Below are 23,610 nucleotides of genomic sequence, written 5' to 3' on the forward strand. Positions count from 1 at the left end.
CTTGAGATAAAATCAGTCCCATCTGAGGCCTGAGCAGCTTTTCAGAGTTGATCACATGATGTTATTACACAACATTGAGCCAATTAATGGGATTTCTTTCGGTGTCAATTTGTCCTAATTCAGGATCCATTCATACCTTCAAATTGTGGGGATTTTAAGGGAACTAGTAATGCTGTCTCTAAGCATTTCTGGTCCTATGGTAGTTTTGTTTTTACTCGGAAGCCCAGGAACAATAAAATCCCAATATGAGGGAAGTGTCAATATGGCACAGTGCACCCAAGCTAACGTAGTTTCACTTATTTATCAATTTGCTATGAAAACTCTTGACAGGACTTTACTGATACCTGTTTTTTGAGACACAATTTGTATTGTGTCTCTTAATAGGTTACCTATCTTGATGGAACAAAAATAATTTCCAACATATAATTGCTATAGGCATCCTGCAGGGCTTTAGTAATTAAACCTCTTTATTAGACAATCTCAATATTTAAGACTCATTTATTAATCTATTGACATTCCAATGCAAATACCATGCTATTTATAAAACTGTTTTTGCCTTGTTACTTTAAAGTACATGGGAGAGCCCAAAACATGTTTTGAACTGTGCTTTTACATAAATAAATGTATTGCCGGGTGTTGTAGAGATCCTATCATCTATGGATTTTAAGTTTAGAAATTGCTGCATCTCCAAAATGTAATCTTTGTCTTCAGCTAATTTTGAGCGCCATACATTCAATCAGATTTAGATCTTGGAAACCATAGCACTTTCATAGTTCAGTAGCAAAGTTATGTAACATACACTATTGGTCTCCACAGTTTTGCACGGAGATGTTACATAGCCAGAGCATGTTGGTAGCCCAGCATGTAAAGTCATAACTCTACTACAGTGTACAATGTGATGCCTTTTGGCTTTCAGCCTAGCACTATTTGGCCATCTACTGGTGCTTTATCTTCATTCTCTTGTCACAGTTAACATATTTTTATATATATATTACACAGTCAGTTTTATTTAAGAAATTTCAATATTCAAAATTGTGTAGCTTCATTCCTTGACAAATCTGTACAGTAGCAGTTGGATATCTACCCCACTGGATTTTCAAAAGGCATTGTTGAGTGTTACCCCAAACTCATGGTCTGTTGAAGTTTCCTTACACAACAATATGACCGGTTGGCTGAGGACTGCAGTGTTGGCAGTCTACGAAACGGTGTCACATCGCAATGCAATGCGGACAGATTCCTTTGCCAGCGTACATCTGAACCCTTGCTGCCATGTCCGGTTTTGCTTTTTGTCTTTCGACAACAACCACAGATGTTTTACTAATCACTTTTGAACCCTTGTAGCTTCAAATGTTCATAACTACCTGTATTTAAGGGCTGTAAGTAAAGAAGCCTTTCATTGTCTATATTTTAGACTATTAGTTTAAAATAAGTCTTTTATGTCTAAAGGCTGTTGAGACAAAGGAGCAGATTTAGGTCATGCATCAGTGTTAAAATCTAGATACTTTGAAGAACAGGAATTGTCCAGTATTTGGTTAGAGCATTCAAAGCTGGGCTTGCCATAATCTGTACAGTTTGTGCATACTCCAAATATGAATATTTTTTAGTCCCACTGAACTGCATTTGCTCCAGATGTACATTTATTTTTTTCCTTTCTCTTTGCATGTGAGCAGTGTTTCTTAAATTGTATTTTTCACGTTCTACGATAGTTCATTACACTTATTTTAGAAATAACCTAATCTACATAGTGTTGACTTGTTAGTGTTAGTGGAAGACATTTAATTTACTTTACAATCATGTAGAGCTGCCTGTACCTGTTACATTTTCATTTATTATACAAAATGGTTTACTACCCCTTCGCCATATAATTTTATGACTGAATATCAGTCTTTTTTTTAACTCCGTATTAAATTGTTTTTGAGAACCAGCCAAATTGGGAATGAAGTAGGCCAGTGCCTGGACTGAAGTAATGATGATAATGAGAAGGATTTGTTTTTATTAGGAAAAGATCAGGAATATGTAATGTCAAAGGAAATTGGATCTTGTATTAAATGTATCCAATGCATTGTCCCTCGCCTCTGTTCAGTGCCTCATAATGTAGCCAGGGAATTGTAAATCTCTGGTACTTGGGGAAGAGTTCCACTCCATCAACTGCAACGTATTCAAATAGTGGGCTGCTTTCTTGATCTCTGGGTGTCTGTCATACTGACCACGTAAAACTGTGTATGTATTAGTCTGCTAATATTTAGTTCATGTACTTGTTGCCGTATCTCTGATGTGCTGTAGAAGTGAACAGAGTAACACCAAAATGGTATTCGGGCCTACGGATGTGCTGGAGAGGAACTGGATGGCTTCCTGGCAGTTTTATGGACCTTACAATAGAATTGCATGATTAACAGCACTCCACACACCTGCAAAAACAAAACAATGGATTCATATGCTATGTAAGTAGCACATTACAGTAGTAAGCACTGTGTGTGGTGTAGGGAAACTTTTCACTTGTGTGGTAGTTTATGAATATTATGTAGTTTAGGATCTCAACTTTAGTTTTTTTTTTTTTTTTTTTTTTTTGGTAAAGTTGTTTTGATTTTCTATTGTTTTAGCCTCTGATCTGTTCTCAAAGAAAAGATGCATTTTTATAGTGAGCCAGTCACCTGTATCTTCTCAGGAATCATTGTGATCTGTTATGTGGCTCTGTTCTTAAATTCCCCAACAGATTCTTCTCATGTGGAAGTCGCCTCTCGTTTAATTAGCATTTCAGTCATGACAGCAGCCTTTAAATTCATTGAAGAAATATAATTGTTTATTATCTGCAGGAACATGGTATTCTAGGTTTCTTAACCTATAGTAGGAAATGCAGTTTTTGATTTTCAAATATCTCCCAAGTGGGCTAAATCAATTTACTTCAAACATGGGTGAAAGCACTTTTTAAAAAAATATTTATGGGTGTAATTTAACATCAGCATGTACACAATATATGCATAGATGCAAATTGTTACTCTGGATTTTGCATTCACAAGGAAAGCTAAAACATTTTAGAAGAAATTCTTTCAAGTTCATAAGTGCTGGCCACTGAAGTCCCAGACTATTCGCCCATACTCTTCTCTGAGCGTGAAGAAATTGGATCTTTCTGATAGATCAGAAACCCACTGCACCCTGGCCGGTGGGGTTCATTTCTGCCGGCAGAAGACCATCCTAATTCAGTTGGAGAAACCATACAGGAGAGATCTTGGTTTTCAAAGTCTTGCAGGAAAGAGGTCTTTTAATATCTTCCTGTAGAACTGCTGGGCTCTGGAGGTTCTGGTAATGATTGTACTTGGCTTTGAAGTCTGTTATAAATAAAAACATAAACAAGTAAACTTGACTTTGTTATTATTACAACTGTACAACTTTGGTTAACTTCTTCCCCCATTGTTTCACTCATCCTTACATGTTTCATTGTTGTACTGTTGCAGAGTGTTTGTGTATATAATGAATATCTGAAGAAAGCCTACTTGTTTTGTAATGAAACAAGGATAATTTTAATGTAAAATAGGCCTGGACCAAATTAAAACTTTAACCTACACATGATTCACAAATTACAAACTTGTACCTTCTCTTGTTTGAGATTATTTTCAGAAGCCACTTCTAATGCTTAAGAATAAAAGTCCTGCGGTCTATGTTTAGTCATTGTGATGTTAGTGTTTTAATTTGGTCTAGGCCATAGACTCATAATGTGATAAAATATTACTTGAAGTTATGAGTACTAAACTTACTGTTAATCATGCAAGACAAGTTTTGAACATTAAACAGTGGCATTTTTCATTAACTAAGTTGGCTTGAAATGTATTCTGAATGTTCAAGGTGTACCATGTGGAAAGTGACTGTGATGAAAATGATTAAATTGGAACCAAATGCTGTTGTTGGAAATGGCACTGTTTGTGTGCTGCCCAATGGCCAGTTGGAGCTTATATTTTGTCTTTTGGTTCTAAACAGCTTCAAAGGAGACTGAAGAGAGCAGCGAGAAGAAGAAGGAGTCCAGTGTCGTCACACGCAAGCAGTCCCCGCCTGCTGCCACATCCCCCAAAGGGAATAAGAAATCCTCTTCTTCTGGTGGGCCATCGGCCAAAGGCAAGAAGCCTCTGCCTCCATCTGGGAGTACTAGTGGAACCTCCAAAAAACTCCTGCAACCTTCAAACAGCAACACCAACTCGAAGAAAGCCAGTTCCGCTTCAAATACTCCAACTACAGGTCAGCCTGCGTCCAGACACCATTCCACAGGTGCCCTGAGAGTCGCCAAGACCACCTACACTATCCCAAAGAAGCAGCCTGCTCAGCAACAGCAACAACAGCAGCAGGCCCCACCACCACCTGCTTCCAGCCCTGCTGCTCCAGTCAAATCCTCTGCTGGATACTCGGCGCCCACAGGCCCTCCTGCCTCCTCCAGGCCTCCTCCACCCAGCACCCCCCAGCCTCAGCCCAACAACCAGATCAGACAGAATATCCGTCGCTCGCTCACCGAGATTCTGTATAAGAGGTGAGTCATTGGAGTATTCTCTCATCACAGCTCAGATAAATCCAGTCCTGGTTTAAACTAGACTAGATTTTTGCAATAATTAAAGAATTGTAAATACTGTGGTTCTTTGATAATTAAATCGGCTTCATGAATAGAACAGATCCATAAACGTTGGATCCCAGTGGTGCCTGCAGTGTTGGGTTGTAATAGTCTTTTAGGGTTCCTAATACAGGAGGGTCTTTTCATCTCTTTGCCTTTTATTATCCACAGGGTGAGTGACAGTGATGACCTGGAGATCTCCGAGAGTGAAGTGGGCAAGATAGCATTTAACATCGAGAAGGAAATGTTCAATCTGTTCCTCAACACGGACAACAAATACAAGAATAAGTACAGAACCATCATGTTTAACCTGAAAGATCCTAAAAATAAGGTGAGAGACCAAATAAACGGGAAACGTTAATTGTGCTCATTTGAGTTAAAGTAACATTACAGATTTTGTGTACTCAATGATATTGGTTTTGTAGTGTGACTCCTTGTTTGTGCTTGTTTTCAGGGGCTTTTTTATCGTGTGATCGGGAGTGAGCTTAGTCCCTTTAAACTAGTGAGGCTGAGCCCAGAGGAACTCCTGTCCAAAGAAATATCTGAGTGGAGACAGAAAGAGACATCTGAGGTGAGTTCTGTTCTTGTATTAAACTATGAAATTTGCAATCAAGGCATTAATGTAGCTTAGACAAGGTAAGACACATTAGTAGCTGAGAGCTATAGTATAGTGAAAACCAAAGCAAACCAAGTATCCAGGTCATGTATTCAAAAACCTGTACAATTCCATTGTTTTATACTTATTGTATACTTTGACCAGTTTCCCAAGCTCCATAAAATTGAATGAATTCATGAGCTCACTTGTACATGTATGTCCCATCTTCCTACTTACCCCAATTTGACAGTGTCTTTCATGAGCTTCATTCTTCCAGCTCACAGCAGATGTAAAGCCGCCAGCATCACATTCCAATGGTTGTTTTTTTCCATTGAAAGGTTCTAGAACCCAACCAGAAGTCTCAGCGAGAGGCACAAAAGTTCGGCCTGAAACAGGAGAACGTGCCCGATGTGGACATGGAGGAGTCTCCTCCCATGTCTGATGGAGACGTATGTATTAATGCCACCTCCCCACCGCCCCGCATGGCTTCTGCAGCAGTAAGTGGCTTTCTTGCTTGGTTCTCAGCGCAGACCCACCCCTACCGTCTTCCCATAAGGAGCAGGGATCTTCAGCTATCGTGTTGCTCTGTGATTTACTAGCATAACTTACAGACTTTCTCTTTTTCTGGCACTCTCTTCCTGCTGGATGCAACATACTGAACTGATTCATAAATTCTACCTTTTGCTTTAGCTCCTTAAAATGAACATGCATTTGAGAATCTTATTGTGTTCAATAGTGAAGCAATGTGTGTGGTGTTTAAGTAGCTTTCTACAATACACAAATGGGTTATCCTTTATTTGAGGTGTTGGACTTGCTTTTTTACTTACTTTTCTTTTCAGCCCCACTGTTCCTGTGCTAACCATCTACCTTTGCCTTCTCTGATTTCCATCTTGGCAGGCTAGCAGTAGCATTGCTTAAACTAAAATGAAAGACTTTATATTTCCAGCAGCTGATGAGTGGGGTTTTGTTTTTAAGGAACCAGAGGAACCTCGTCCTGCCCCTGCTAAGAGTAGCCTCCCAGTCCCTGATATCTTTAGCAGCATGTTGAAGGACACGACCAGTGAGCACCGTGCTCACCTCTTTGACCTCAACTGCAAGATCTGCACAGGTAACTCAACAGGGCGAGAGGCCACCATGCAGCTCACTTTGTCTGACTAGCTGTCTATACTGTTGCCTGGCTGTGTGTCTTCTAAATTATTGGTGTGATTTACTTTTTTTAGGCCAGATGTCCGCTGAAGAGGAGCTGGTGCCGAAGAAACCCAAAATCTCTGCGCCATCTGCAGTGAAAAAAGCAGAACCCAAAGTGAAGCAAGAGCCGAGACCCTCGAAGCTGGGCATGGCTGGGGATGGGGCCACGGAATCCACTCTGGCCAACGCTTACTGCGAGCCGCCCCCTGGAAACGAAACTCCCATCATTGACTCCCCAGCTTCACCCGAAGAAACCAGCAACCCAGTGACTTCTTCCTCCCAGTCCTTCACTCCCATCCCCATCCCTGCCGTTTCGTCTGTGACAATAACACGCCGAGACCCCCGCACTGCTAGTTACCGTCCTGCTGTCACCGTGACCCCAGCATCCACCCTGGCATCCACAGTGGCCCCACCACTTAGTGCGGACACTGTCTCTACGACTGTTGTAGAACCCACCATTGAAGTTACCAAGCCTGCTATGCCTCCACCACCCCCGGCCCCCAGGTCCATCTTAATGAAACCGGTTTCTTCTCCAGACACCAGATACTTCGCCACTTCTTCATCCACTACCAGGTGCTTCAATGATTCTCATCTGTCTCTTAGAAGTATTTGCAATAGAAAACAAATATACAAATCTTAATCTACATTAACCTGCACTTTTTATAAAGCTGTTGTGCAGCTGGTTCTTACACATTTTTTCCCTTGTTTTGCAGCATTGCAGAGTCTCGCTCTCCTCAGGATGGAGAAACCACTGTGTTCCTTGCCAAGCAGGAGATCCTATGGAAAGGCTTTATCAACATGCACACCGTGGCAAAGTTTGTCACCAAGGCCTATCTAGTTTCCGGGTCCTTTGAATATCTCTCGGAGGTTAGGCCCAGTCTTAAATCACACTGCTGCAGAGTATAGGCTAGTTTCTGCTTGTAACTTCGCTCAAAAGGAAATTATGTAAATTTTGCGGACAGGTGACCATAATGAATTTACTGCTCTTTATGTATTTACTTCCTGTCTACTTAATGGTACATAGATATTGGAAGGAGCCTGAGAAACCACAGAAAAAATGCAGTATATGTCTGATAATACTAGCATGTTACATATGAGGAATCTGTGGTGAAACCAGTATTAATCACAATGTCTTATTTAGGATTTACCCGATACAATCCACATTGGTGGACGGATTTCCCCACACACTGTCTGGGATTATGTGGGGAAGCTGAAAACATCTCTCTCCAAGGTAAAAAGCACTTTGGCTTATTTTATACAGTTAGAATAGAATGGGCTATACATGTAATTTTATGTGGTTTGATTTTATGACTTAAAAAAATAAGAAACCTTTGTTATTGGAAGTCATACAATGTGTTAATTTACTGACCAGGATCTTGTACACAATGTTGCATTGTATGTAGCAAGGATGATGATTTACTGTAGTTTAGAGGACGTTTTAAAGGTGTGTATACAGTTTGAAGAGTATAGATTTTTTCATTAAAGTCTATTGCATGGATGCAGTCATTCTGCACTTAATATTTATTTTCTAACGTGTCAATGCACATGTTGACAGACTGATAAATGAAAACTGTTCCAGTGAAGTTCCACATTGAAGCGCAATTCGCAACGATGTGTCGTGTTGCATGGAGTTGGGGGCGGGCAAGCAGAAGAGGGCTAGGCATTTAACACTTGCTAATCGCACAACAAAAGTAAATGGAAAGTGATTTGACCCTCGCAGGAAATACTTTCTCCAGTGGTGTAACTGTGCCGCTGCTTTTTGTTTTTGTGATTTTCCCTGCAGGAGCTGTGCTTGATCCGCTTCCACCCGGCGACCGAGGAAGAAGAAGTGGCCTATATCTCTCTCTTCTCTTATTTCAGCAGCCGTGGGAGGTTTGGAGTGGTGGCCAACAATAACCGTCGCATTAAAGACCTCTATCTTATCCCACTGAGTGCCAAGGACCCCATCCCTTCAAAACTCTTACCCTTTGAAGGGCCAGGTAAGCATCTGCAGCCAGAGGTGGAACGCAAAACAAACCAAAAAACAATACCCTGCGTTAATGAATATCGGTGGTAATATAATCTAAAACCTTTAAAGATTTTAAGGATCAAAACCCAAAACAATGACCAAAGCATTATGCCTCTCCACTTTTCTGATTTTCTTCATGAACATGAGAATTTTTTAGAAAACCGGTAAGTAATGTGAACAACGTGTGTGTAATTTCTAACATTTCCATTCAGTCAATTGAGGGCATTTATAAAATGGACAAGTTTGAGTAAGGTCCCCTCAAGTACTTCTAGTATTTCTAGTTTGTTTTGCTTTATTACATTTTTGGTTTTCTTTGTACATTCCCTTTGGTTTTGTACTTTCTCACTTGTATATAACCTTGTAACACATGTTGTCTTTTTAAATAAAGTGATGTGCATCTTCCAGTGGTACAGTGTTAGATATATATGCCTTTCATTATTCCTCCAAAGTGCTGTGTGAGACTACGTGGGGAAAAAAAGCTGACATTTTAAGGTTTTAATGAAATATTGTTTGTTATTGGTTTAGAAAAATCATTCTAATTGGGGTGAATGTTTAAACAAAATTCTTGAGTGGAGAGCATGTACAGCTTTTTTGTTTTCCTTTAGAGCACATAAGTGCTGACTAAGACAAGATTCTGCCAACACTGTTTGAAATTATATTAAATTTGAACCTGCTAAAGCTGCAAAGGCTCAAGCTACCAGCAGCATTGAAAAGTTCTCTTTCTAAAATCTATTGGAGCATTTTGGAGCTGTGAGCTTACTTACATAAGAACCATATTGCTTGTTTGTGCATTTCATTTGAAGACTGCGGACTAAAGAAGCCTGTTGCCAGATAGCACCTTTACCTTATAATGGCAGAATCTCAAAGGAAACGCAAAGATTAAACAAAAGTTAGTCTCATAATGTACAAATAAAGGCTGGTAAGTTTTGACATGTAGAAAGTCCACATGACCCGAGTGGGACAACATGAGTGAACAGGACGAGGTTGGTGTTGAGACCAGCCAGCTTCAGAAACCACAGTGGCGTCATGTTTTGGCCAGCGGGGGTGCAGGATGCTGTGGCAATGTACCTGGAGGGACCTGGCCAGCAAGTGGGAGCTTATGGTTTCCTGGACATGTGTGTTACACCTCTAAAACTCCGCTGCATACCTTGAAGAGAAAAGTGCTGCCATGGTTGAATCATCATTGCATACACATGACACACAACAAGACTTCTATGTAAAGACTGGCATCAGTTAGCAATGTATTATTAGTTAGCAGTTAGATGTAAAATTTGGCACTTTTAAAAAACAATATTTAACATATTAATGGGTAGCTGAGCTTGGGCCTTCGCTGTGTCATAGAAGTTTGTAATTTCACATCCACTTATTCCACTTATTGCTCAGTTACTGATCAGATCAATTGAGAATAAAATAAAGTTCTTCGCATTCAGTTTTAACTAGGCATTGCAACACAGTGGATTGGGTTCTGTAGAATGAAATTTGAAGGCAAATATTTGATTTCAAAGTAAGGCAGTAGACTTTAAAAAGCAAGTTAGGTTGATTAAATGGAATTGTGTACATATATCACGTATATTATATGAATACATTTAAATCTAATGGTTATTTATTTAATTACTAAAGTTGATTCAGATACACTGATTTAAAATTATTCAAGAATCCCAAATCCCCCTATTAAGCCTACACTTGTAATTATAGCTTTTTGAGAATATTTACACAGATGTGTAGGTTTATGAGATTTCACCACAGCTAATCAAGAAATATTTGCAGAACCAACGTCCATATAATTCACAGACCATATCACAATCTCTACTACAAGTTTTCAATGTGTATACTACTTTATATAATGCATTCTTGAGTAAGGTAAATGAAAGATTGAAAATATGTAAGACACTTTGTTATAAATTGCACTCAGAACTAATCTAGGTTGCTGTTAATGTTAAAGGCATAAAATACTGATACAAAATAGGAAATCAAAAATGATCATAAAAAAACACATCTCTTTAGAGGCAGTGGAATGAAACTCAAAATATATAATCGGAAGTGACCGAATGGCAAGTTATAAATCTAGGAAAGCATGGTGTTGCATGCATTCATGTTGAGTGAACTAATCAGATCTTATTGTGTTTAATGTTATGAAATGTAATATAATGGCATTTCTTGGTTCTATACCATATGATTATGAATTGTTCAATTTGAATTTGAAAAAAAAAAAAAAAAAGATGGTATCAGAATTCCTGTAATATCTGTTCTGGAATTTAAGACCAGTTATATTCAGCACTCAAATACAGTCTCTGGAACTACATTTCAAGCCAGTATGTGCATGTGTAAATCAAACACCAGTTTCCAACACCGTGGACAATTCATAAAAATGGATCTTCAAAATGTTCAGGTGTAGAATATTCTAACCACTTTGTATGCACTGTATAGTTCTGTAAGGTTTTCAAAGTCAAAATTCTTATGCATAATGTTTGTTTTGGGTTTTGTTTAGTTTTTTTTTTAATATATATATATATATATATATATATATATAAAATCTTCATGTCATTTAGGTATTTGTTCTGAAGAGATTTACTTTGGTATGCCTTTTTTACTCGAGGGGCCCAAAATATGAATATATGCTTTTTTCCCCCCTTGTCTTGTAGGATTGGAGTCTTCTCGTCCTAATCTTCTCCTTGGACTGGTAATTTGCCAGAAACTCAAGCGTTCTGGAGCCCCATCTGAGGGAGATAAGGGATATGAAGAGAAAAAATCGAAAGTTCAGATCCGAGATGAAGACGATGCTCCTCTTTCAAAACACTCCGTGCTTCCCAAGACTGAAATTAAACAAGAGAGAGCCTCTCTTTATAATCCAGAGATTCCCATGAGCACCACGCCTCCTGGATCTCCACCGTCCGTTACTTCCTCAGAATCCTCGTCTAACTCGCTCACAACCTCTTCAGTGCTGTCTTTGCTGTCCTCTGTGAAAGCTGGTACCACCGTGAGTGCTGGTGTGGATTCTTCATCCTCAACTTCCAGCAATGCTGCTTCTGGGGTAGTCAGCTCCTCTCCTCTGCAGCATATCCTTAAAACTCTGTTTGGCAAAAAGAAACCAGATTCTACTGACTCCTCTCAGTCCCCATCTGACCAGAGTCCTCTGGAACACACGGTGCCTTCAGCTCCTCTTCTTGATCCCATTGTCCAGCAGTTTGGCCAGATCTCCAAGGATAAAATCATAGAGGAAGATGAGGATGACAGACCCTATGATCCAGAGGAAGAGTACGATCCAGGAATGGGCTATGGTTTGGAGACTCCCATGGACACAGACAAAATGTTCGAAACCAATAAGGTGTGTGAGGTTGCTGACACAGATGATGTAGCCTATGATCCCGAAGATGAAACTATCTTTGAGGAAGCAAAAGTCATTGTCAGTGATTTCCCAAGCCGCTCCTTGGAAACCAAGACCAAACAGTCATCTGATGGTGAAACTGTGGCAGCTGGGGGTGAATCGTCTTCACTGACTGAACAACAAAAGATGCTGGAAGAGCTGAATAAGCAGATTGAAGAGCAAAAAAGACAACTGGAGGAGCAAGAGGAAGCCCTTAGGCAGCAGAGAGCAGCTGTAGGCGTGTCCATGGCACACTTCTCTGTATCTGATGCCTTGCTGTCACCGCCTCCTAAATCATTACTGGCAAATACCCAGTTGCTGCAATTGGGCAAAAAAGTGGAGGAATTAGTTTCAAAAACTCCAGCTGGCCAGGTCATCAATCAGAAAAGGGATCCAAGACAGAGCAGGGATCCCCGACAGGCAGCAGCAAATAGGAGGCTTACATCAGACTCGGAAAAAGAAGAGACTGCTGAAGCTTCTGCTGAAGTCTCATCATCCTCATTGCAGCCTTCTGAGTCACAGACTCAAACAGTCCCTTATATTGAGCCTGAGAGCACAGAAGTGGTCATTCCACTGTTGGGGGAGAAGATCGATCCGGATTTGGAAGACAACACACAGCCCGAGACTTCTGCTGAACCAACAGGGAAATTTACAGGAGACCGGAAGGCTGAGATAGTAAGCGACCCTTTTAAAGCTTGGCCAAATTCTGCAAGTATTTTAAAACCCGAGGACATTAAGAGTCTTGAACTGACACACAATGTCTTACTGCCAAACCCGACGCAAGCTCAGGTTTACCCACCATCTACTGTTAATGTTCCTCCTGTAACGTCCACAATGCCCATCCTCTCCCAGGACATTACACACAACAACAACAACTCAATGGCAAACACTCAGACTCCTCTCATGCCGCAGATTGGAATGCCCAATCCTGACTTCAGGAACCCCCAGGAATTGCAGCAATCTATTCCTTACCAGCCCATAACTGGTCCTCCACAACTGCAGGGTGAGGGTGACCAATCCCAGTTCAGAGATCACATGATTTCCTATCCTCCATTCCAGGATCAGTGGGGTGGCTCTCCACAACAGTTTGATGGCCCCCGAGGACCACCACCGCCACACATGATGGGACTAAGAGGTCCTCCTCCCTTTCAGCCAATGGCACAAAGAGGTCCACCCCCACAAATGTTTGAAGGACCCAGAGGTCCCATGCCTCCCCAGCACATGGGACAGAGAGGTCCTGTGCCTGGACAGTTCATTGAAGGACATGGACCACCTCGTCCTTTTGAAGGACAAAATGATCCCCATCAGCCTCGATTTAGTGGTCCGCCTCCTCCCCTACATTTTTCTGGACCCAGAGGTCCCCTACCACCCTTTATGGGTCCACCACCTGGCCAGTTTGATAACAGGGGGCCCCCTCCTTCCCATTTTCAAGGGCCAAGAGGGCCTCTTGCTCCCCACCAGTTTGTGGAACATGGGCCCCAAAAGCCTTTGTTAGAAACGCCAAGAGGGCCTGAAGAACAGCAGTATGACAACAATGGCAACTCCTATCAAACGGGGATGGATCAACACCAAGGACAGACCCCTCCACATCTTTTCAGAGACAATCGTACATCTTCACCTGCTCCCTACATGGGACAAAGAGCTCCACTGCATAACCAGTTTGATGGGTCAAGGGGGAGTCGACCACCACCTGCAGGAGGAGATATGGGAGGCCAGCGTTTTGCCCCAACAAACCAGTATGGTGGCCCAAGGGCTCCTTCCCCCCATCTTCAGCAGAACCAGAATGTGCCTTCACCACAGCACAGAGGGAGTTTTGAAGAGCACAGAGGCCCTCATCCTCCTCAATTTCAGGGTCAGAGAGGACCCCAACCCTCACCATATGGAGGAGGACCTAGAGGCCCCACACCTGCTCAGTTTCCAGACAATGGAGGACAAACCCGATTCCATTTTGAAAGTCCACATCATCCACCAGATGGTAGGCCAATGCGCCACCCTCGTCCTTTACTTCCAACACCTACTGAGGCCCCTATTCAAATACCAAACCGCTCGGGACAAAGTCCTGATTCCCACCAAGGTGAACATTGGCAGTCTTCTGATGTGAGGGCAAGAAGCAGCACTAGAGACGATTCTGAGCCCAGGAACAATGGAGACAGACAAAGGGACAAATTTGATGGAGGCCACCGAGAACGGGATAACAACCAAGGCCCTTCACGTCTCTCGGAAGAAAGGCAAAGTCGGTTATCTGAGGAGAGGAGGAGAGAACGCGATGGTGCACATGGAAGGCCATGGGATAGAAACCAGGGTAAACCTTGGAGCAGAGATCGTGAATGGGACAGAAACAGAGAGAGAGACAGGGAGACTGACCGGAGCAGAGGAAGAGACTGGGAAAGGCATAGAGACAGAGAAGGGGATGGGGACAGGAAGAGAGACCGAGATCGTGACAGAGACCGAGACAGAGAAAGAGACAGAGGCAGGGAACGAGAGGCGGACAGGCGGGACCATGACCGAGACAGAGCAAGGAACAGAGACCGAGATCGGGACCGGGATCGGGATCGTGACAGAGACCGAGACAGAAGACGTGATCGGGATCGGTCCAGAAGCAGAGACAGAGATCGTGGAAGAGATCGGGACAGAGACCGCACAAGGGACAGAGACCGAGACAGGGACAAGGATAGGGACAGAGAAAAAGACCGAGATAGAAGGGATAGAAGCAAGAGCAAAGACAAGAGCAAAGACACCAAACCTGAAGCTCCGAAGGAGACTGAAAAACCTGCCGAAACAGAGACTCCTTCTGACAAGAACACAACATCCTAAGTTTTTACTTTTATGAAAAAACTGATAAATCCTCAATCTGACTCTAATAGTTGTTTGACTGATAACAAGAAGAAATGTTTTGGACTAATTTATAATGCAAATACAAGCACCTTTTACATTTCTGCGAACAGTCTGTGTACATTGAAATTCTTTAAAAGGTGCTGCTGCAGTTTACAAATTCAACAATCACATTTTTGTACTTTTTGTTTCTCTTACAAAATCCTTTTCCATGTTTTGTAATAATTTTATCACCTTTTAAGTAATTGATTTAGAGGTAAATTTGGTTTAGTTAATGCATCAGAAGAACTTGTGTGAACCATGTGACTCAACTTCCCTGAATGAAGTTAGAATGTTTCAAATGTATTTGCTCTTGTCGGATAGTGATGTGTCAGTAACGGAACATAACGAGAACTACAGGAATGTGTGTTTTGTTGAGAAAGTATTGTAAATATGTATTTATATGTGTATATATATATATAGGTATGTTTTTTTTATTACCACTTTTTTCTAAGTAGAAGAAACAAAGATAAGCCATACAGCTTTAATGGATAATTGTGTAGGAACATGTACGTAATAGCTGTTCCATTTTGCAGTTGATGTATGTGCTTGTATTTGAAATGATTTTAGTACAGGGGGGGAAAGTATTACCCTTTATGACCAGCTTTGTTTTTCATAACTGTTCTGAATTGTTTAATTGAGCTAATTAAACCTCCACACAATCTCTTAAATAAGTTTTCTTTGTCACTTTATGGGTAAGTTGGAATGGAAAGGAAAACCACTGACCTGAATTGGCCATCAATATTTTAGCGGTAAATTTTAGTTGGGGTGAGGTGGGACTTAAAAAACAAACCAACAAACAAAACACCATTTCAATTAAGTTTATCTTTAGTGCTTGCATGAAAACAATGAAAACCACTTGCTCTGATTGAATGAATGAAGGTATTCAAAAACTCGTATTTGATCTTCACATAATCAAGGTTTGCTCTTAATTATTGTTTATAAGACAGGATTCATGGAATGGATTTGAAGCCCAAAAAGCATCTGCTTTGAAGAATGACAAAAATGTGTCTGGTGTGTAATAATGCTACACAAATATTTACAATTTACACAGCAGATAATTCCCTCTCTTCCCCAGCAAAACTTCAAAAACCAAATGTTATTGAATCCAAAAACTTCAAAAACCAAATGTTATTGAATGCAGTCAAATGTCGGACAAGCACAATTATGCAGTGTATACTTCTATGCCTTATTATGAAAACCAGTAACCTAAAAATCAACTGTTACTTTAACTGGTTGTGACCTGAAAATAAAAGAATCAGCTGATATTCTTATGAACTCTTCATCATTCTTAATCTTTACACATTTTAAAAGCACATCTTCACAGTTCTATAACTCGTTTATGTATTCTACCATAAAGGTGCTTCACATGAACATAAAAAATGTATTTACAGCTGCCATGAGCATAATGGGCCTTAATATAGATCAAACATCTGGAATTTGGCTGATTCTGTATCTGTAAAAAGCATAAGGATTCTAATGTATTTAGATAATTATGTTGATGTGTGACTTTTCTTTACAATTAATAAATTAAGTTCACTAAAATGTATTTGAGAGTCCAGGATATTAAAAAACCCTTAAATATAAATGTCCACCAAATGCAATGTTGAAAGTGGACAAAAAACAAAACCATAAATTCAAGCAATATAAATCTTTGAATTATGATATTGATATAAAATAGCAGCAGCAACATCTGTTATTGATTCACTGCTGGATGAAGGCCTCCCCCAAGATATTTCTGCTTGTTTAGATGTAGTGTCTCTTTTTCAGGTCACACCACCAAATTCAAGATACATTATTGGTATTTCGGTTCAGTACAGCTCTGCAACGAAGCCACAAGTGCTAAACAAGTAACTTCCCATCATACAGCCCAACATATCTTGCCAACATTAACCCACAACCAATATAAATGTCCAATGAAATATTTTAACTCTGAGAGTTTAATATTCTTTCTGCTGTAGGAAAGAAACTTTTTAAAACGCCTGCTGGAGTGGAGGAGTTAAAAAAAGGTAATGAGCTGGATGGGAAGGATGAGAAATGAATTTGCTTGCCTGTTTTGAATGGAGTTTCATGTAGTGAGAGTCAACAGATGGAAGATCATGGCCAACAAGTATAGATGTCTATTACATCCCCAGCAGTTTCTTTTTAGTTTGTATATCTGTATTGCTGTACCAAATAGTTATAGATGATATCAAAATGCTTAAGAGTAATGGCTGTATAAAATAACCATTAGCTGCTGCTTGACCCTGTACCTCCTCAGTTGTCTTTGTTGACCCTTCCTAATGATGTAATTAGTATTCATGTCCCATTTCAAGCAGTTACTAATGTAAATACAAAGAACAGCCAGCTGATAACATCAACATACAGACATGCTCAAGTTTATTGGTACCCTTACAGCTCATTGAAATAATGATTAATTCCTCCTGAAAAGTGATTAAATGAAAACTTGTTGCATCATGTATACTTGCATGCCTTTGGAATCTCATAGAATAAAGCAAAGAAGCTGTGAAAAGAGATTAATTATTGCTCATTCTACAAAGATATTCTAAAATGGCCTGGACACATTTGTTGGTACCCCTTAGAAAAGATAATAAATAATTGTATTATAGTGATATCCCAAACAAATTTGTTTTTTTAATTAGTATCACACATCTCCAATCTTGTAATCAGTCATTCAGCCTATTTAAATGGAGGAAAGTAGTCACTGTGCCATTTGGTATACTTGTGTGCACCACACTGAACATGGACCAGAGAAAGCAAAGGAGAGAGTTGTCTGAGGAGATCAGAAAGAAAATAATAGACAAGCATGGTAAAGGTAAAGGCTACAAGACCATCTCCAAGCTGCTTGATGTTCCTGTGACAAAAGTTGCAAATATGATTAAGAAGTTCAAGGTCCATGGAACTGTAGCCAACCTCCCTGGGCACGGCCGCAAGAGGAACATCAACCCCAGATTGAACAGAAGGATAGTGTGAATGGCAGAAAAAGAACCAAGGATAACTGCCAAAGAGATGCAAGCTGAACTCCAAGGTGAAGGTACATCAGTTTCTGATCGCACCATCCGTTGCTTTTTGAGCAAAAGTGGCCTCCATGAAAGAAGACCCAGGAGGACTCCACTTTTGAAAGAAAAACATTAAAAAGCCAGACTGGAATTAGCTAAAATGCATATTCACAAGCCACAATCCTTCTGGGAGAATGTCCTTTGGACAAATGAGTCAAAACTGGAGCTTTTCGGGAAGTCACATCAGCTCTATATTGGCAGATTAAAAAATGAAGCTTTCAAAGAAAAGAACACCATACCTACAGTGAAACATGGAGGAGCCTCGGTTATGTTTTGGGGCTGCTTTGCTGCACCTGGCACAGGGTGCCTTGAATCTGTGCAGGACACAATTAAATCTCATTATAGATATAAAGGCATTCTGAGCGAAACGTACTGACCAGTGTCAGAAAGCTCTGTCTCAGTCGCAGGTCATGGGTCCTCCAACAGGATAACGACCCAAAACACACAGCTAAAAGCATCCAAGAATGGATAAGAACAAAACATTGGCCTGTTCTGAAGTGGCTTTCTATGAGTCCTGATCTGAATCCTATCGAACATCTATGGAAAGAGCTGAAACTTCAGTCTGGAGAAGGCACCCATCAAACAGCTGCAGCTGCAACAATGGTGGATGCCAATTACTTTTGTCAGTCTCAAGTTATTTTAGGGGAAATTGTGCATTCTTTGTTTTTTGTGGAGGGGTACCTACAAATTTGACCACTTCTGTATCCATTTTCATGATAGGCAAACTCGAATGAGCTGCTTTTGTCCATATTTGGTCTGTTCTTGCAATATCTCTGGCTCATTGCCATTTTAATAATTATGCCACATGCATTATGTCCATGCATTTGTTTTTCTGTCTCTTGTCGCTCCTTTCCATGCTGCTTTGTGTTATTTCCAGTTTCTGTATCGTTTTGTGATTATTGGTCCATAAGTGAGCACTGGTACTATGCATTGATCAAATATTTTTCTCATCACCCTAATGGGTGCAGTTTCTTCCAAATATACTCCATTCCGTTTTTGCTAGATTCAATAAGATCTCCATCTGTGTTGAATTGCATATACACACGTTTTAATATTGCCTGTAGAATCCCATCATTTCATACCTCAGTTCTCAATGTAATAATAAAGTAATGCCATTCTACACGGAGTCCCATACAGGAAGTCGTGTATTAAATATATGTATAGAACCGTTTTGTTTTGTTCGCTGCGTCTGACGTCATGACGTCGGGGATCTGCAGGTGACAGTTGGTGTGCTTTGCGGTCGTGTGGCGAGGCCTCTAAATTATTACTAAATATACTTGCATATAATTATGTACAAAACAAAAACTATTCAGAATGGCTAACGCTGTTTTCGAAACAAGCGCATTTTGAAATATACGTCCCTGTGTGTGGGATTTGATCGTCTTAAATCTTGCCTAAGACGCCCGTGTGTTTGAATGTCGTAACTGATAACGGTCTTTATAACGTTTCAAACCAGCGAGCATGTGACAGTAGCGCGGGCGGCTGTGAGGTGTCGGTACTCCCGGTGTCCAGCGGACAGGGCTGGCGGTCAGAGCTCCTGCGCGGCGGCTGCGGGAACACGTCCCGACCAGTCTCTGGTGTGACTTCTGAGACATCCCTCGCTGTGTGCTCGTTAGCGGGTTAGCGGGGCGGACAGACACAGGTGTTTGCTTTTGATGTGACTCCCACGTTGGTCTCGCCGCATGCTATCTGGCGACTGCGCAAAGCCGTGTCGTTTTTGATTCGGTTAGCTGTTGTTGCTCCCTCCGTTATTTTCTACGGAAAGCGTGGAGGTCCAGCTTCTCGTTTTTTACCGTAATGTCAATCACTTGTTCAATCCGCTCGGTGACGGTGACGCCGCCGCCTCCGGAGCCCTGTCCCGACGGAGCGCAGGAAGTCGCCGTGGCGAGCGGGGGCGCCGTGGGCGGCAGTGAGCAGGGCCTGGCGCTGGGCGCGGAGCTGGGTCTGGTGGAGATGACCGAGGTGGAGTACACGCAGCTCCAGCATCTCATCTATGAGGTGCAGGTCGCCGAACAGGACGGGCCGGGGGAAGCGGGTTTACCCCCGGACGTTTATACCACAAGCCAGCCGGCCCAGCAGACGGGATACCAGAGCCCCCATCCGCACGGCCAGATAGAGTACGTGTCGGACAGCAGTCCCCCCACACCCGAGTGCGCCGCCCCCGCTCGGCAGCACGACCCCTGCGACGCGCCCGGCTGGTCTGCCACTGCCGACCCGGGGCCGGCGCACTTCCAGCAGTTGAAGATGATCGTGATGAGCGACCCCAGCTCGGCGGAGCGCACCCCGGCCGGCCGCGGACAAGTCGCCGGCTCTGTTTTTGCCCGAGTGAGGAATGCGACGGAGACGGAGCGAGAGATTAGAGGCGAGGCCGGCGAGAGCAGAAGGGCCGTCCCGGACACCAGAGCGCCCCCCGCCGCCCGAGTGCGCCTGGAGAGGAGGTTTAACAGCAGCCCGTCCCCGCTGTCCAGAGCCCCGGACTGCCAGTCCTCATCCGGCGCCATGAACAAGTGAGACTTCAGTGGCAGCTGTTTCTCTTGTGTCTAAATACACGAATTATCTACAGTCAGTGGCGATTTCAATGGGGGTTAATATCTAACAAATTAAAATGAATGCATATGAATCATATACCATCATTTTTAGTGGTTTAGTTATATGATTAAGTGCACCTGCAAGGACTGGGCATGAAGAGCAGTTTATGTTGTGTTTGTATCACTGTGGTAAGGCCGTGTTTTCATTTCAGTTTCCTGTCGATGCTTCACCATCCATCAGAGCTGCCAGGGGTGAGCATGCAGTCCCAGCAAAATAAGTACCTCAGGATGGGCAGGAGCAAGAGCGCCCTCTCTGCGGTGCCCCTGGAGTTCGCCCACCCCCTGTATGGTGCCAGCCTGTGCAGCTCATCAGGCAATATCAGTTCCTCTCAAGCACAGGTAGGCCCTTGCAAACATCCCTGCTTTTCTAACTGATTTTATATACAGGTGCTTTTAACTTAAGGGCACCAAACTGAGAGATGTCATTCAGCCATGTGGTTTATTGTAGAATGTAATGTTGCTTCAGACAGTCGGAACCATTGCACAGATGCTGGAGTCCACGAATCCCAGAAACTGCACCTTTCATTATCAGCAAGAGAGAGATTCTTCAAAACCAGCAGTCCTTCAGCCAATTAAGTCTGTCGTTGAGCAAGTATGGGTTAAAGTAGAAGGTATGGGACAAGATATTTACTTTTTTATTATTAAAATGACTCTTTTGCATATGTAAAGTCAATAATGATATATTATCTTGCATAAATGAAGTAATATCTTAGTGTTTAAGCCATTGATTATGCCATAGGACTATGTTTGTCCGAGATGTGAAAGCTGGTGCCACGCTTGTCTTAGAAGTAAAACAAAAACATACCCTGTCTTGGGAAGAAAAGAAGATACTGTGGGTATATTTAAGAAAATTGTCTGGAATTATTGATCGACTCTTGAATTCTCTTCAAAGAAGACACATTGCAGAAAAACATATTGAACAAGCGCAGCCGGACCGGTGGGCGTCAGGTGGGCACTGAGCGGCCCGCTCTCAAAGATATCCAAAACATACCCAGGGCCCAGAGCAGCAGAGCGCCTGCTGGCACCCACAGGAAGGGCAGTGGGGAGGAGGAGAACTTGCGCAGAGAGAAGCACAACAGCATGGAGCGAGACCGGAGGTGCGCAGTGGGCAGACGCTGTCGTAGCTGGGGTTTGACAATGGCTGTAGTGTTTTGTCTTTGTTTAGTTTACCTTTAACTTACAGAGACTTATTTTCATGTATAATTGTATTGCAGTAATTATTTACTTAATAATTACTTAATAATAATTTACAGTAATAATTTATTTATTGATTTTCATTTGCCTAGTGTTGTCTAAAGTTGAAAGGGGCACATTATTGCAGGGTCAGTTATTTATCACAAGCAGTATTGAAAAATATTAAAGTGAGTGCACCAAGTGTTACATATTAAATACTTTTATTACAATAATTAAAAAGATATTGAAACCACCTAGACCTACAGGTTGTTTCCAGCGGAGTCTGAATTGCTGTTGTTGTGCTTGCAGGCGACGCATTCGGATTTGTTGTGACGAGCTGAACTTGCTGGTTCCGTTCTGCACCCCCGAGACGGACAAGGCTACAACACTACAGTGGACAACAGCGTTTCTTAAATACATTCATGAGATCGATGGAGACCGCCTTAAAACGGTAGGCATTTAGAATACAACTATTTAAAGCAAAACCCCGGACAAAGTACTTACTGTAATGTTTCTGTAATGATTTTCACTCTCTGTGGTCCAGATTTAGTGAGATTATACTTCAGTTAAAAGGCACATTCACCTTGGTTGAAATAACATTGGAAACAATATTTTCAACAACAAATAAGCATAGAATAATATTAATAATTGCAGTTTACAAACAATTCCAGCATGTGGCACAAATTCTGAACTGTCTGAATTGAGGCGCTTCATTGAGGGTGTACAGTTAAACCGAACACTTCACTAGCTTCACTGTTGGCTTCCTAGTATATGGGAATGGGAATACTAACATGCATGTGTTGAACTTGGGATCAGAATTGCAACTTTTAAAAGCTGGAAGTACTTTAAATGCTGCCCAGACTTAGTAGTGATTACTTCTCTTTCAGGAGTTTGAGAGTGTGTTTTGTGGCAAGACTGGCAAACGCATGAAACTTGCTAAAGCTGAACAGTTTGTTGCTCATGGAGAGGCTAGAGATCCACCAAACACTGCACTGCTGGAGCAGAAGTGATCTTTGTAAAAGGACATATGCACAAGCAGGATTTATTTGCAACAACGCCAAACTAATGCTCTGTTTGCTTTCATACAAACACAGGAAGAATGTAAAACAGTTGTGTAATCTAGTTTACACCCCGAAATACCTTTCCATCTTTACCTGGCTGGTAATTTACAGCCACAAAACAGCATTCAACAATTGTGTAGTTTAGTGTAAGATCATTTGAATGGTCTTAATATAGTATGTTAGTCCAATAAATTAAAACGCTATGATTAAAAACAATGCAGCCATTACAACCCTGTTGAAAGCCCGCACATCTTATTTCGAAATGTCATTGGATCACATAAGAATGCTTCCATAGTCTAGTTCAGGGGCTTTATTTTTAATTTTAATAAAATATTCAAGAACCCAACATTAGTTTAAAATAAGGTTGATATCCCTATGTATTGTTTTACAACCCAAACCACACTAACCACAGTCAGCCGTTCCCAGGAGACCAGGTATTAGCTGTGACAGCACTGTTTTTGTTTTGTATGGCTCCTATCATGGTATAACAGTGGCACCAACAAATCAAGTCCTGTCAGACTAAATAAAGGACATTTGATCTTTTATTACAAAACACATTTGAAACTTTATTCGATTTTTTTTTTTTTTGTGGAAGATTGTGATACTTTGTAAATGTCAAAAAAGAAAAGAAAATTAAACTGGAAAATAAAAGTACATGGAACTGTTCTACAGAAAATGTTCCAGAGGTGGCACTGTTTCTCCATGATAGATGCAAATTGTTAAAAAAAAATAAAAACTGCCAGGTTTTCTCCAGTGGCTCAATGCATTATTAATACTCTAACTTGCATATGAACATGTACAGATAAAATGATTGAATTTAATATGTAAATATATGAGATACCAAAATTAGTTGTTTGTTCCCTATCAAAGGTAGCTATTTCACCATCAATATCTTACCTGAGTTTAGTATTAGAAAAGGATGTTCTTTTTTTTTCCTTGAGAGCATTTGATTTAAATTATTAAGAGCATTGTGACGTGAGAAACGTATGTTTTCTAGTTTAATATTGCCGGTTTGTTTTTCTTCATTTGTGCCTATATTTACATGACAAATAAACATTAAAAACAACTGAATTTGATTTCATGTGTTGTTTAAAAGAACAAAAGTGTTTTGA

At 41.2% G+C, this 23,610-nt stretch overlaps 2 protein-coding genes across 3 annotated transcripts in view; both read left to right on the forward strand.

The window, feature by feature from the left end:
* Window positions 1-15,291, forward strand: part of LOC136748597 (death-inducer obliterator 1) — a 33,011-nt gene extending 17,720 nt beyond the window's left edge. Inside the window, exons 8-17 of one of the 2 annotated variants that reach the window (XM_066702498.1) lie at window positions 3,973-4,513; window positions 4,763-4,922; window positions 5,046-5,162; window positions 5,525-5,683; window positions 6,162-6,294; window positions 6,407-6,947; window positions 7,088-7,241; window positions 7,516-7,605; window positions 8,158-8,353; window positions 11,025-15,291. In XM_066702498.1, the coding sequence (XP_066558595.1) occupies window positions 3,973-4,513; window positions 4,763-4,922; window positions 5,046-5,162; window positions 5,525-5,683; window positions 6,162-6,294; window positions 6,407-6,947; window positions 7,088-7,241; window positions 7,516-7,605; window positions 8,158-8,353; window positions 11,025-14,560 (5,627 nt within the window). In that variant the 3' untranslated portion in view covers window positions 14,561-15,291. The remainder of the gene's footprint in view (window positions 1-3,972; window positions 4,514-4,762; window positions 4,923-5,045; window positions 5,163-5,524; window positions 5,684-6,161; window positions 6,295-6,406; window positions 6,948-7,087; window positions 7,242-7,515; window positions 7,606-8,157; window positions 8,354-11,024) is intronic. The other variant, XM_066702499.1, reaches the window with a different exon arrangement.
* Window positions 15,292-19,211: 3,920 nt separating this feature from the next.
* Window positions 19,212-23,556, forward strand: LOC136748600 (transcription factor-like 5 protein). The gene is made up of 6 exons (XM_066702501.1): window positions 19,212-20,183; window positions 20,417-20,603; window positions 20,731-20,875; window positions 21,157-21,361; window positions 21,747-21,888; window positions 22,325-23,556. The coding sequence occupies exons 1-6, from the start codon at window positions 19,474-19,476 to the stop codon at window positions 22,445-22,447; spliced, it is 1,512 nt and encodes a 503-aa protein (XP_066558598.1). The 5' UTR covers window positions 19,212-19,473; the 3' UTR covers window positions 22,448-23,556.
* Window positions 23,557-23,610: the final 54 nt, after the last annotated feature.

This window comes from Amia ocellicauda, chromosome 4, assembly GCF_036373705.1.
Source record: "Amia ocellicauda isolate fAmiCal2 chromosome 4, fAmiCal2.hap1, whole genome shotgun sequence".
In the NCBI taxonomy this organism is placed as follows: Eukaryota; Metazoa; Chordata; class Actinopteri; order Amiiformes; family Amiidae; genus Amia; species Amia ocellicauda.

Coding starts and splice junctions, on each gene's coding strand:
- LOC136748600 (XM_066702501.1), top strand. CDS start 19,474: ATGTCAATCACTTGTTCAATCCGCTCGGTGACGGTGACGCCGCCGCCT. Junction 20,604..20,730: donor TCAGTTCCTCTCAAGCACAG/GTAGGCCCTTGC, acceptor ATGTTGCTTCAG/ACAGTCGGAACCATTGCACA. Junction 21,889..22,324: donor ATGGAGACCGCCTTAAAACG/GTAGGCATTTAG, acceptor CTTCTCTTTCAG/GAGTTTGAGAGTGTGTTTTG.